The sequence below is a fragment of the Castor canadensis genome, chromosome 16 (genome assembly GCF_047511655.1).
Source record: "Castor canadensis chromosome 16, mCasCan1.hap1v2, whole genome shotgun sequence".
NCBI lineage: Eukaryota > Metazoa > Chordata > Mammalia > Rodentia > Castoridae > Castor > Castor canadensis.
Window position 1 is genome coordinate 20,698,669 of NC_133401.1, and position 13,461 is coordinate 20,712,129.

The following is a 13,461-nucleotide window of genomic DNA, read 5'->3' on the forward strand; positions in this document are numbered from 1 at the left end:
GGGGGAGGGGGAGGGCCCAGTCTCAGGGGCCTCCCCGGAGGCGGTGGCATCTGCAGCGGTATCAGTGACCCCTTCATCCACACAGGATTCTACTCTCAACATCTCTTCTGGGGGTGCTGGGGGTTCAGGTCTTTGGGGAGTCAGTTCTCCACGGGGCCTGAGGGAGGACAGTAGAGGAAGACATGAGTTCACAAGACCCAGGCTCACAGCTTCTGGCTCACTCAGAAAGAGAGCAAAGCCCTGGTTGTAGCCCACAAGTCCCCCCTTCCACCTGGTCCCCTCTGTCCTCACCCACTCTTCTCTCCATTCCAGCCACACTGGTCTCCAAGGCTCCAAACACAATTGGAGCCCAGAGCCTTTGCACTTGCTGTTCCTGCTGCCTGGACTGCTCTTGCCGGGGAAGCTCACAGGCCTTTCCAACCATTCTGAGTCACCCTAGTCCCCTGGACACCCCACGGTCTCACTCGCTTCCCTCTAATTATTTTTTCTCATGTTTCTCATAACTCAGTTATCGTGGAAGAGCTCCCTGCCTGCTATCTCCTACATAACCTAAGCTCACTGAGGACAGGAGCTGTGGTCACTGCTGTGTCCCTGGAGTCCAGCGTGTCACAAAGTGCCCTTCTCCAGGTAAACCTCCCATCAAGTGTGCCCATGACCCATCCTCGGGCCTCCCCAGGTGAAACAAAAGCCCGGTCTGAAGCCAAGGCCAGCGTGATGAAGGTTCTGCCAAGGGCCACCCAGTCCCACCCTGCGTGTCTCACCAGGGGTCCGAGATCAGGTCCATATCCTTGAGCCTCAGTTTCCCTCTTTAAATGGGAAACATGGCCCTCTACTCCTTTCTATTTTTTTTTTTCTGGAGGAGAGCAGTACTGGGGTTTGAACTCCTCAGGCCTTTACCCTTGCTAGGCAGGCGCTCTACCACTTGAGTCAAATCCCTAGCCCTTTTGGTGTGTGTGGTTTCTTTTGTTTTGTTTTTTTTTTAAATAGGTCTCTTGAGCTCTTTGCCCCGGCTGGCTTCAAACCAGGATCCTCCTGATCTGTGCCTCCTGATTAGCTGGGATTACAGGCATGAGCCATCAGCGCCCCACCCTTTTTTTTTTTTTTTTTTGAGTCAGGGTCTCACTATGTAGCCCAGGCTGGCCTGGAACTTGAGATACTCCAACCTCAGGCTCCTGAGTGCTGGGATTACAAGCAGCTACCACCACTCCCGGCTTCCCTTGGCTCCTTTTCAAAGGAGTAGGTGATTCTGGTCTATGTGGCACCACTCAGCACCCAGCAAACATCTGTTAGGTGGACAGCAGTGTGTGCTGAGCACCAAAGAGGGCGCCCATGATGGGTCTCTCTGGCATGATTTGGGGAGACAGGTGGGCTCAGTAGCTTCCCAGATCTCCACAGAAGGACTATTTTGGACTGAGTGCCAGGATTTGAGGTTTCACACGACTGGGCCCTCTGTCTCGGCTCCTGGTGACTAAGGGTGAGGTCATTCTTGCTGGCCAGTCCTGCCAGCCTCAGCCCTGACTCACCATTTGGCCAGTGTCCCTACATCCTGGATGCACCCCACCCTGTCCTCGTGGGGGACCCAAGATGGGGGTGTCAGCGAGGAAGTGGCATTTGGGGTGAGGCCTGGGGAGACAGCCAAGTGAAGAGTCAGCCACAGCCCCTCCCTCCTGCCCTTGACTGTGCCCTTCTGCTCCTGTTTGTCTCCAGAGCACAGCTCATAAGTTTCTCCCCATCACTACCCAGCCACCCAGACTCCACTCTGTCCCCCCTCAGCCTCCATGTGGCCCCAGAGGGGTCAATCTCTGCCCGCGGCCCTCCCCTGCTTACAGTCCTCTATGGCTCCTGAGCACCCCAGGACAGGTTTACCCACTGCCTGGACAGCTCATCCTCAACAAACGTCGACGTAGCAGTGACAGCTCATGGTTACAGACCACCGCTGCATGGTCAGGCTCCCGGGTGCATACAGGAGAATCATGCCATTGAATGTCCTCAACACTGCGAGGCGATGGTCGCTACCATCATATACCTGCTCTACAGATGAGGACACTGAAGCAGAGAGGGAAAGTGATTTGCCCCAAGTCACCCAACCGAGACATGGCAGGACCAAGCCAGGCGTGGTGTTGCACATCTGTAATCCCAGCACTTGAAAGGCAGAAGCAGGAGGATTGAGAGTTCTAGGCCAGCCTGGGCTACATAGCGAGACCGTGTCTCCAAAAAAAAAGGTAGGGCCAACACCTGGACTCAGGCAGGACTTAGGGGATAGGAATGGAACCCCATGAGAGGCCTGGTTGCATCTGCTCCCTGCTCAGCTGTTCCGTGGAACACACCAGCGGCCAGGTCAGCTCAGGCCCTGCATCTTGGGCTGTTCTCTATATGGGCAGCAGGGGGCAGCAGAGAGCTTGTCCAACCCCAGGTGACACTGGCCTGCGCCCTCTCAGTGGCCTTAGCTTCCCGCACAGTCAGCCTCAAGGGTAACCCCCGACCCCCTCCCACAGTGAATGTGAGGACTGGCGACACAGCACATGTGAAACGACACGGGAGAGGAAGCTGACTACTGGAGAGAGCCCACAGCGGGGGAGATTTGAATCCTGGCTTCTTAGTTCTTTCCGTGCCTCAGTTTCCCCTATTTAAGATGGGGACGAGATTAGCATCCACTTCAGAGATCACAGAGAGGACTAAATGTGTTAAAATGTAGCGGGCACATGGCGGGGTCCCCGGGACTGCTGCGTGATTTCAGTAGCTGAAACTGTTACTGGACTCTGGCCCTGTCCTGCCAGCTAGTTTCGTGTCCCCACAAACGGAGGTGGGATTAGGATCCAACTAGGAGTCTCAGCCCAGAAATGGGCAACAGTGTGTGCGTGGGGAAATCGAGGATCAGAGGGGTGTGAGCACCGAAGATGGAGAGCTGGGTGGGGTGTGAGCAGTGAGGAAGGAAGAGAGAGAAATGAGAGGCAGAGAGATTTAGAGATGGTTTGCAAAGGGGGTTAACAGCTGGGGACGGAGACACGTGGAGGTGGGGACAGGACCGGGCCGGAAGCACAGTACCTGCGGGCCGGGCGTCGGTGGCCCGGGCGGGGGGCCCCGGGGTCTCCAGCGCAGGCGAGACGGAGAAGCGGGAGAAGCACAGGGGGGGCCCGGGCGGGGGGAGGAGGGGGAAATCCTCCGCCCACTCGAAACTGCCTCCTGGAGGAGGAAGAGCCAGACCCTCAGACGTGCCAGGAGCCGGCTCCAGCTCGTGCCCCGCCCAGGCCACGCCCCTCCACCCTAGGCCACGCGCACCTCTATAGACCGCGCCCATCTCGCATAGACCACGCTCTCCCCTAGGCCACGGGACTCCCCTCCTAGCCGATTTTCATTAGCATAGACCTCGCCCCTTCCTTCTAGACCACGCCCCTTCCCCCCCCCAGACCTCACCCCTCCCCGGATCCGCCCTCTTCAAGGCCCCGCCCCTCCTCGGCCCCGCCCTCACCAAAGCCGCTGTCGTTGCTGGGAAACCCATCTCCGGGGGTGGCGGGGTGGGGAGGCGTCGGGGGCGCTTGGGGCGTTGATGGGTCTGTGTCCCCCTCTGGAGGGCCCTGGACGCTCAACTCGTTGGTTGGCGTCTCCTGTGAAGGCAAATCAGTCACGTCGCACTCGCTGCCTCCCCTACAAGTAACATTTCTGGGCTTCAGGAGCTCCAGTTTATAATCAGTGACTCGCGCTCTCTGGAGAGGTGACTGGGAGCACCGATCTGCCTTCGAAGCATTGGGCCAGCCTTAACCTCAACCCGGACGAGGGTTTTTACTTGACACAAGCCCCGCCCACTACAGTCTTTCCTTATCGTACTACCTGCACCAGAGCCCCTACCCAACACGATCTCGTAAGCCCTGCCCGTGTCTGTCAGTCCCATGTACCTCCCAGATATGAACTGCAGTTGTCCAATTTTGGAGCCCAGAAGTACCTGTCCCTATGGCCCTTCAGTCCAAACTTCTACCCCAGCCTGCACACATCCCGCCCCAGGATGTGGATGTGATGATTCCGCCCCTGTGCCCCATGCCCCGCCTTCAGATGTGGCCCACTCCAAGTCCCATCCCCTTGATGTAGTGGCCCTGGCCCAGCTCTTGGCCATCTTCTCGTTCACCTTACAACCTCGCCCAGGATCATCTGGACATGCTCCTAGTCCATGGGCACTGCCACGCCCATTTTCCTCTTAGAACTCTATCCCCTCCGACTGGGTTACTTTTTTTCTGGTGGGACTGAACTCAGGGCTTTGCACTTGCAAAGCAGGCACTCTACCACTTGAGCCACTCCATCAACCCATTTTGCTCTGGTTATTTTGGAGATGGGGTCTGAAGAACTATTTGCCTGGGCTGGCCTTTAACCTGGATCCTCCCGATCTCAACTTCCCAAGTAGCTAGGATTACAGATGCGAGTTACTAGCGCCCTGCTGTGTGGTTTTTGTTCGTTTGTTTTGAGACAGGGTCTTAATATGTAGCCTTGAACTCACGATCTTGGTCCTCTTCCTCTCAAGTGCTGGGATTACAGGCATGGCCTACTCCAGTTACTATTAACACAATTCTCAACCCAACACTCTATGACTCATCCACATTAGTTCCAACTATTCCTGAGTCCACCCCAAAGTCTTAAAAAACTACCAGACATATCTTTTTTTGTCATTTTTTGGTCTCTCTGGGCTTACAGCCCAGACTGACTTGGAATATTCTGCCCTCTGCCTCCTGAATGCTGGAATTACAGCCGTGCACCACCACACCAGGCCTGCTGCATCGCTTAAGCCTCCTGGGTGTGATCTGCCCCAAATCGCACTAGGCTCCGCCCCCAGGGCCCAGACCACGCCCTAATCCTCTTCTCAACACTTTCCTCTTACCCTCTCTAAGCTCCTCCCTTTGTTTCCAGTCAGGCCTCCTCTGACTCTCCAGACTCCTCCCCATCACAGTCCCCTCCCCACCGCCCTTGTCAATCTCTCCAAGACCACGCCCACTCGGCCGGTCCGCTCCGCCCCCGGCCCCGCCCCCCAAGGCTCGCTCCCGCTCCACGCCATGCCCTGCTGCAGGGACCCGCGCCCTCCCGGGCGACCCACCTGGTCGAAGAGGTAGACGGTCACGTCCCCGTGGAAGGAGACCATCTTGCGCTTCCTCTCCAGCTCGCTGTCCTCGGGCTCGTCGGCCCCGCGCGGAGACTTGAGCAGCCCCCGCAGCGGGCGGGCCGCGTCCCCGTCGGCGTTGCTCACCACGACGGGCACCGGGGCTGCCCGCGTCCTCCCGGAGCCCCGCGGCCCCGCCGCCGCGCCCGCTGCCTCCTCGTCCTCCTCGTCCTCGTCCTCGTCCTCCCCGTCCTCCTCCGCCGGCCCCGGCGACCCCGCCCCGCCGGCCTCCCCGCCAGCCGCCCCGGCGTCCGCGCCCTCCCACGGGGACCGCCGCGGGCCCGGCCCCGGGAACGGCGTGAGCGTGAGCGGCGGTAGCGCCAGCGAGAGCCGGGAGAGCTTGGCTGCGAGAGGAGAGACCGGTGAGCTCCTGTCCCGGGGAAACTGAGGCAGGCCCTCGCTCTTAGCTGCGTGTCCTCAGGTAACCCCGCACTCCCGCGCCAATCCCGTGAACTGAAGGGCTGTACGGGGGGGGGTCTTTCTCCATGCAGGATGGGAAAGCTCTCTCCCCAGCTCCACTGCTTATCTCACCATGGCTCCCCAGTACCCAAAGCATAAAGCCCAGCTTCTCCCCACAGCCCATCAGACCCGGGTGTCCTGGCCCAACTGACATCTCCAGCCATTGTCCCCACTTCATTCTATCCACATGGGTGGCCTCCCCATTCTTCGCGCCTCTTAAGCGTTTGCATATGCTATTCCATCTGCCTGGAACTCCTTTTTGTCCTGCAAGCCCTGCCCCTCTGGGGTGTCAGAGCCTTGTGTGACCTCCAGGAGTCAGGTGCACCTGCTCTGGCCACACCGGCTCAGATCACTGCATGCACTGCAGGTCTGTGGCAGTGCAGCTAGTGTCCACCTGGCCACAGAACACTGTCTGGCTCATTTATGGCCACATCCCCAGGCCCTGAGCACACAGAAGTGGCACAGGGCCAGGTCTCAGCCATCCTGGAGCCCAGCCATGGGTGGCCCAGGGCCTGAACACTGGAGAGAGCTCTCAGCTTGTTGAAAAGTTTAAACCAGACACCACACCTGCCAATCTGGGGCCCTGACTGCTCCCCATGAGGAGACCAGTTTTTTTTCTGGTCAAAAAACCAGCAAGTGCTGGTTCAACTGGCAACACTGGGTGGGCTGCCTGAGACACAGCTGTCCCTAAGACAGGACATTTTCTCCTCACCCCCAGCTCCCCTTCCCCAGTGCTTTTCTGTTTCCCAATACTGCCTGGCCCCTGTGGGCATCTGACTTTAAGACCCCTGTTCCAAATGGACTACAGTGACAAAAAGGAGGTCCCAAATGTGTTGCAGGCCGTAGGCTAAGTGCTTTGGTCTTCCTTCACTTGCATTACCCTCATGGCCGCTTATGTGCTGTCCCTGTCATTCATTCAGAGCAGTAAGGACTGTCACCCAAGGTTGCAGGGAGAGGGAGGAACAGAGTTGGGATTGCACCCAGGTGGTGTGCATTCACACAACCTGCCATACCTACCACCTCCAGCCTGACCTCAACCGCACCCCACACCTCCAAGGTCTCCCCACAAACCTCACCTTTGATCTGCTCGCTGTTCCCCTGAGGAGGTCCCAAGTCCAAGAACAGTCGTGGCATCTCGGGGCCCTTCCTCTCGGATTTGGGGGGGTCCTCGTCTCCGCTGGGTGCCATGTCTCCTCCGGCCTTGTTGTCTGGGACCCCGGGGTCTCCCTCGGGGACCACCTCCGGCCTGGATCTCAGGGGCACTGGCTCCTGCCTCCTCGGCTGGGTCTCCGGTGGCAATGGCTGTGGCCTCGTGCTGTCTACCCATCCGACCTTTGCGTCCACGTCGCTTCCGGGGCCGCCGCCGGGGACCATCCCCACGTCCACTGGGGCTCGGCCCCCACTCCCGAGGTCCAGCCTCCCAGCCCCTGGGGCTCTCGGCGCCCCCCCAGTCTCGGGGGCTCTCCTCTCGGTCCCGGGTTCCAGCATCCCGCTCTTGGGGACTGGGCCACGTGGGCCAGGGACCGTCTCCAAGCCGTTCTGGGGCGAGGCCACCTCGCCGTGGGCAGGGGCTCTCTCCAGGGAGGTCTCTGGGGCTGGACCCCCAGTCTCGGGCGTCTTCTCCCAAGGCCCTGGGGCTCTCCAAGGCCCAGTCTCTGGTGGCCTCTCCGTGCTCCTGGGGAATCTCGGGCCCCCATTCTCGGACGCCTTCTCCTCGCTCTTTGAGGGCATCGGACCCCCATTCGCCAGCACCTTCTCCCCGGCCTCTGGGGACCTCAGCTCCCCATTCTCCAGGGCTTTCTCCTCCCTCCTTGGGGGCGTCAGCTCCCCATTCTCCAGCACTTTCTCGTCTCTCTCTGGGGATCCCAGGCCCCCATTCTCGACCACCTTCTCCTCGATGCCCGGGGCTCTCTGGGCCCCGTTCTCCAGCGCTGTCACTCCGTTCACGGGGAGGCTCAGGCACGGGGCTTTCTTCCCGCTGCCCAGGACTGCCTGGTCTCTGCTCAGGCCTGGGACTTTCTCTTTGTTCCCGGGACCTCTCCCTGCCTTCCTGGGTCCTGTCCCCCGGGACGCTGCCCCCTTGTCCGCTAGGAGGTTCCTTGTCACATCCTCCCGCAGAGACACCAGCAGCTGCTCGGTGCTCACTTGAACTACGAAGGTTGGCTTCTCCCGGGTCCCTGGGAGTGGGAGGGGACCCGGGTCTGGGGGTGGCCGGGGCGCTCCTGGGTCGGGTGGCTCGGGGGGAGCCCGTGGCCGAGGGACCCCTTCCTCCTCGGCTGCCCCCCCACCTGGGAAGGCTCCCTCGGGGGAAAAAGGGGTCTCGGTCTCGTAGCCGCTGTCCCCCGGCTTGGGGCCCGGTGACGACAGGCCTGAGCCTGGACTGGCCAGGGCCGACGGGGGGTCGGGGGACGCGGCCGGTTCCGCGGGGACCCGGGGAGGTGGCGGCGGGGGGGGGGGAGCGGGAGGTGGTCCCCGCCCGGGGTACTGGGGTGCTGCGGCCCCCATGAGGGGGTCCAGAAACTCGGGGGGGGCCGACGAAGGGGGGGCCAGGGGCAGGTCGGCCAGGGAACCCCGTTCTGCCCGCAGGGACGAGTCGTCTTCTGGGGGGTGGGGACAGCCAAGGGCAGGGTGGCCCCCCCAACCAGCCACAGCGTCCCCCCGCTCCAGTGGCAGGCAGGAGCAGGGGCCCTCGCGGCTGCACAGGGGACAGGGGAGTGGGCCCCGGCGACTGGGCCCCACCCCAAGGCTGCTGCTGTCTTCCCCCGGGGAGCTGCCCTCTTCTTCCTCCTCCTCCTCCTCTTCGGCCCATGGGGCGGTCCCTCGCTCCCCCAGGACCTCGGCAGGGTCTCCCGCCAGGGTTTCTCCGGCGCCCCGGCCCTCGGGGTCCCAGCCACTCAGCAGGAAGCTTCCTGATGCTGAGGACTGGGCCGGGAAGGGCCGGGGCGCAGGGAAGAGGGGGGAAGCCCAGGTCTCGGACACCAGCTGGGGGACCTCGGAGGGGGCCTGGGGAGCCTGAGGGGCTGGCACGCCTGGGTCCAGAGGGTCCCAGTCGTTGGGAAAGAGGGGCTCGGGCGGGGAGCCGTGCTCCTCCAGGCGGATGTAATATTCGCTGCTCACAGAGGGGCTGCGGGCACTGATGACAGGCAGAACGCTGGGTGTGGACAGTGCCTCGTAAAAAGGGTTCGAGGGGTTGGCATGGGGGGCTGGAGGCGCAGACGCTGGCTGCCAGGGAGGTGCCCCCCCACCTCGGCCAGCTCCCCGCCTTGCCTTCTCCCACAGACACTCGAGGTTGAGGCCGTGGCTGCTCTCGGTGACCGTGAGCACGTCATCAGGGTCGGCCCCAGGGAAGCCATCCAGAAGGGGGAAAGGCGAAGACAGGGTTCCTGGGCGGGGTGCACTGTGCGAGGGGGGCCAGGGCCAGGGGAAGGGACCATCTCGGGGTGGAGGTGGAGGTGGTGGGGGTCTGGGGGGCCGCTCAGAGAGCAGGTAGGTTAATTGCAGTTGGAGATCCGAGGCCGTGGGGCGCTGGGCAGGTGGCCTCCAGCAGGACTGCAGGATGTCATACCTGAGGAACAGGGGAGAGGAGAGAGTAAGCAGGACAGAGCCCCAGAGAGGGAACAGAGCCCCAGAGAGACGGAAGAGAGAGACCAGAGAGGGGGACACAGTCCCAGAGACAGGGGAGACAGAGCCCCAGAGGTCTGGAGAAGACATGTGGATGTGAGGAAAGGGTGATGTCCCTATTTGGGCTGTGAGTTCTGGAATCGACAAGGGCAGCCCAAATCCCAGCTCTGCCACTCCCTGACTCAGTTTCCCTCCCCCAAGTAGCATTTGCTGGCAGAGGGGTGAGGATGTCCCCTCTCCCCTCTTGGGGGTACATTAGGGACAAATGAGATTGTGGATGGTATGTGAAGGGAGTGGGGCTGCTGGGACCATCTTGGGGTGACATGGGAAAGGTCAGGGGTCAGGGCCTCCCCTAACCAGTAGTCTGCATAGGGCAGCTTGAGTCTTGGCCGGGCCAGTTTGACGTGCTGCTGGCGGACGACAAAGGCGAGGACCTCCTCGTCTGACAGATGGCGATAGGGCTGTGCCCCAAACTCAAACAGCTCCCACAGGGTCACCCCCAAAGACCTGCGAAAGCAGAGGGGCACAGAGGACTCAGCCCAGCCAGGACCCTTGGGGGTTCTCCCCCGGTCGGACCCAGTTTTCCCATGCGCGACCCCTCACCAGATGTTGCTCTCGCGGCTCTGATCCACCACCATGAAGGTCCCGTGCAGCTCCCCCAGGAGCTCGGGGGCAGCCCAGCGCAGCGGGATCCACAGGCGCTCAGGTGTCAGGTAATAGTCCTCCTGGGGACAGGCCAGGCGCGGCGGGTCAGGCGGGTCAGGGCACCCCATGGGCCCCCCCCCGCCCTCACGCCCACTGGAGGCAGCCCCACCTTGTAGTTGCTGTGCGCCAGCCCGTAGTCCCCGATGCGCACGGTGAGGTCGGATGTCAGCAGGCAGTTACGCAGCGCCAGGTCGCTGGAGAGGGGCGGGGTGGGGGGGGAGTGGTGAGCAACAGAGGCCCCTACCATTCCACACCCACATCTCTGACTTCTCCACGGCTTTTCTCATTGCTCCCCTGGTTCCTCTGCCTACCCATGCCTCTTTCCCTCCTTCTCTGACTCCTCCTTTTCCTCTCCTGACCCTCCTCTTGGCATCGCCCCTTCTCTCCTGGCCCCTCCCCCTGCTGACTCCTTCCTTTCCGGACTCCTCCTTCTCTCCTGACCACACCCCTTCTGGCTCCTCCCCTACACCAGGGCCCCCCCACTCAACTCCTGGCCCTTCCCCTTCCTCTCCTGAGTCCTCCCCCAGGTCCTGCCTCCTTCTCCCCTGACTCCTCCCTCTCGTCTTGGTCCCTCCCTCTCCTCTCCTGGCCCCTCCCCTTCTGACTCCTCCTCCTTCATTGGCTCCCCCTTTCCTAGTTCTACCCCTCCTCTCCTGGCCGCTCCTCCTTTCCTGACTCCTGCTTCTCCTTCCCCTGGGCCATTCTCTGGATTCCCTCTCTGGTCCCTCCAGGGTTTTGTGCCAGTCACTCACAACCCCTCCCTTCCTTTAGCTTCCCCCTCCTCCCGTGGCCCCCTCCAGTGGCTCCCTGGCCTGCGCACCTGTGCACGTAATTGTGAGAGTGCAGGTGCGCCAGTCCACGGGCGATCTCCAGGCCCATCCTCTGCAGTGTCCTCAGGTCTCGAGGGGGCAGTTCAGGGGACAGGCCTTCGGGGGGCCGCTGAGCCCGGAGGTATCGCTTCAGGTCCCCCTGGGAGGGAGGCAGGAACGGGTCAGCACACATAATCCCTGCCACTGTCCGAAGCAAGGACAGGGTCAGTCTCTCGGGGCCTTAGTTTCCCCTGCTGCTTGAAGGGAGTAGTGACAGAATCTACTTTTGCGCGCTACTTCAGGGCAGCCAAGTGACAAGTGCTCAAGAAATGTCAGTGCGGCCACCAAACGCCTCATGATGATGATGCCACAAGCACTTTGGCTTGCCTCCCTCACTCCTCTAGCTCCCCCGCCACCCCCCAGGTCCCAGCCCCTTACCAGCTGACAGAACTCCATGATCAGCAGGAAGGGCAGCGTCTCCACACAGAGGCCCAGGCACTGGAGGACGTTGGGGTGCTGCAGGCTCCTGTGAAGGGGAGCCAGGGGGAGAGAAGGAGTTCAGAGAGGAGCGGGGAGATGAGAGAGGAGACAGGAGCCAAGGGAGGAGGAGAAGCCAGGGGAGGACGGGCAGGAGCCAGGGAAGAGGAGGAGGGGGAGGAGCCAGGGAAGAGGCGGAGTCAGGAGAGAAGAGGGAGGAGCCAGGGAGACTGGAGGAACCATGGGAGGAGGAAGAGTCAGGGGAGGAGATAGGAGAGAGAAGGGGAGGAACCAGGAGCAGCCGTCCATTCACCCCCAGACTCCCCCTCCCCAGCCAAACTGCGGCTCAGCCTCTTGGTGCTCACCATGAGTCTCTGCCCGCCCCAGCCGCACTCCCCTTCCCAGGTGGAATCTCAGGTGCACCCTGGAGGGCGTGCAGTGCCGGACCTCAGGTGTCCCTGCCTCTCCCTCCTCCTCACCCAGCGTTCATCCTGTCCCCGCCTTCTCTGTCCCCTCCTCAACATGTCCACAGCTCCAGCTTCAGGGTGTTCCTGACCTGTCACCCACCTGCTGACAGTCCTCTGTGGCTCCCCATTGCCCCCAAGAGGGAGCTGGGCTGTTTGGCGACCCTGCCCTCCTCTCTGGCCAGGCCCCTCTTCACCCCTGTACATTTTCCCAAACATGCAGGCCCTGCTTAGGCTCTGAGCCTTTGCACATCCAGTTCTCTCTGGAGGACACCGTCTCCTTGTCACCCTCCTGATGGCCCCTCAACCCCTCACTTCACATTGTCTCCCTTGGAAGCTTTACAGCCCCCCAGGCCCTACTTCACTCTCACACCGTGGGGTTCAATCGTGATTCCACCTTTCCCAGTTGTGTGATCTCCAGTAAGTTACTTCACTGTCTCTGCCTCTGTTTGCCTCATCTGAAAAATGGGGCAGTGTATTAACTCCCTCATGCAGGTGTGGAGAAGAGGTTAGTGAGATCAGAGAGGAAATGGCTTTAGCTACTACCGTTGTGTTGCTTTGTTTTGGTTTTTTTAAGACAGGGTCTGGCAATGGAGCCCAGTCTGGCTTCAAACTCTGTATCCTCCTACCTCAGCCTCCCGAATGCTGGGATTACAGGTGGCGCTAGTACTATTGTTTTTATTTTAATAACATATGTTTGGCTTTATTTTCACCCTCCATTCTAATTGTATTTCCAGGGCCGCTCCCTCCCATCAAGCTTATTCCAACCTTCGCACCTGCCATTCCCTCTGCCTGGAACACACTTCCCATGATGTTTTGCATTGCAAACACCAATCAACCTGGTCTCCCTGAGGGTCTGTCCAGAAGGCCCCTGTCTCATCACTTCCTGCCTCATTTCCTCCTGGCCTTTTTGATATGCCAATATTCTCTCTCTCCCTCTCTCTCTCTCTTTTTTTTTTTTTTTTCAAGGCCGGGGTTTGAACTCAGGGCCTACCCTTGAGTCACTCCCAACAGCCCTTTTTTCGTGATGGGTTTTTTTAAGATAGGATCTCACGAACTATTTGCCTGGGCTGACCTTGAACCTCCATCCTCCTGATTGCCTCCTGAGTAGCTAGGATTACAAGTGTGCATCACTGGCACCTGACTCTCTTTTTAAAATTTATTCTTTTGGTTTTTTGAGACAGCCTAGGCTGGACTGGAATTGGCAAGTCTCCTGCCTCTGCCTCCAGAGTACTGGGATAACCCTCTTGCGTGGCCTGGGGCTCAGAGAGAGAATTGAGCAGTTCATGCTGGTCATCCAGAGTCTGGCCAGCAGGTGCAAGTGACTTCTTTGCCTACTAAGGCCAGCATCCAGGGCCATCCACCACCTGTTTTTAACAGTTCTACTATTTTGTGGGACCTTCTCCACCCAGGACTTTCATCCTGTTTGGTTGAAAACCAGGCATCTACCATGGTCTGGGTAGAGAAATGACCAGCTGGGAGACTGAGGCTGACAAAGAGAGAAGGAGACCTGGGCTCACCACTGTCCTGCTAGACAGGATGATGATGCCTGTATATGATCCCCAAGGAAATGGGGGCCATTCTGGAACTGCATTTTCCAACACGGGGCCACTGGCCACACAGGCACACAGGACAATTGAAATATGGCAAGTGTTCCTGGGGAAATGAGTTGTAATTTGCTTGCATCTACAGTAAGGGTTTTTTTTTGTGGTTTTTTCTTGGGGGGGTAGAACTGGGGTTTGAACTCAGGACTTCACACTTGAGGCACACCTCCAGTTCATTTTGC

The 13,461-nt window shown here is 60.2% G+C and overlaps 1 protein-coding gene across 1 annotated transcript in view; it reads right to left on the bottom strand.

Annotated features, from left to right (window-relative positions):
* The window catches only part of Lmtk3 (lemur tyrosine kinase 3), a 19,028-nt gene continuing 5,567 nt past the window's right edge, over positions 1-13,461 (bottom strand). The window contains exons 7-16 of the mRNA XM_074057891.1: positions 11,173-11,260; positions 10,746-10,894; positions 10,035-10,119; positions 9,824-9,945; positions 9,578-9,727; positions 6,676-9,164; positions 5,078-5,484; positions 3,470-3,605; positions 3,046-3,183; positions 1-157 (exon numbers count right to left, since the gene is read on the bottom strand). Coding sequence (XP_073913992.1) covers positions 141-157; positions 3,046-3,183; positions 3,470-3,605; positions 5,078-5,484; positions 6,676-9,164; positions 9,578-9,727; positions 9,824-9,945; positions 10,035-10,119; positions 10,746-10,894; positions 11,173-11,260 — 3,781 coding nt within the window. The 3' untranslated portion in view covers positions 1-140. The remainder of the gene's footprint in view (positions 158-3,045; positions 3,184-3,469; positions 3,606-5,077; positions 5,485-6,675; positions 9,165-9,577; positions 9,728-9,823; positions 9,946-10,034; positions 10,120-10,745; positions 10,895-11,172; positions 11,261-13,461) is intronic.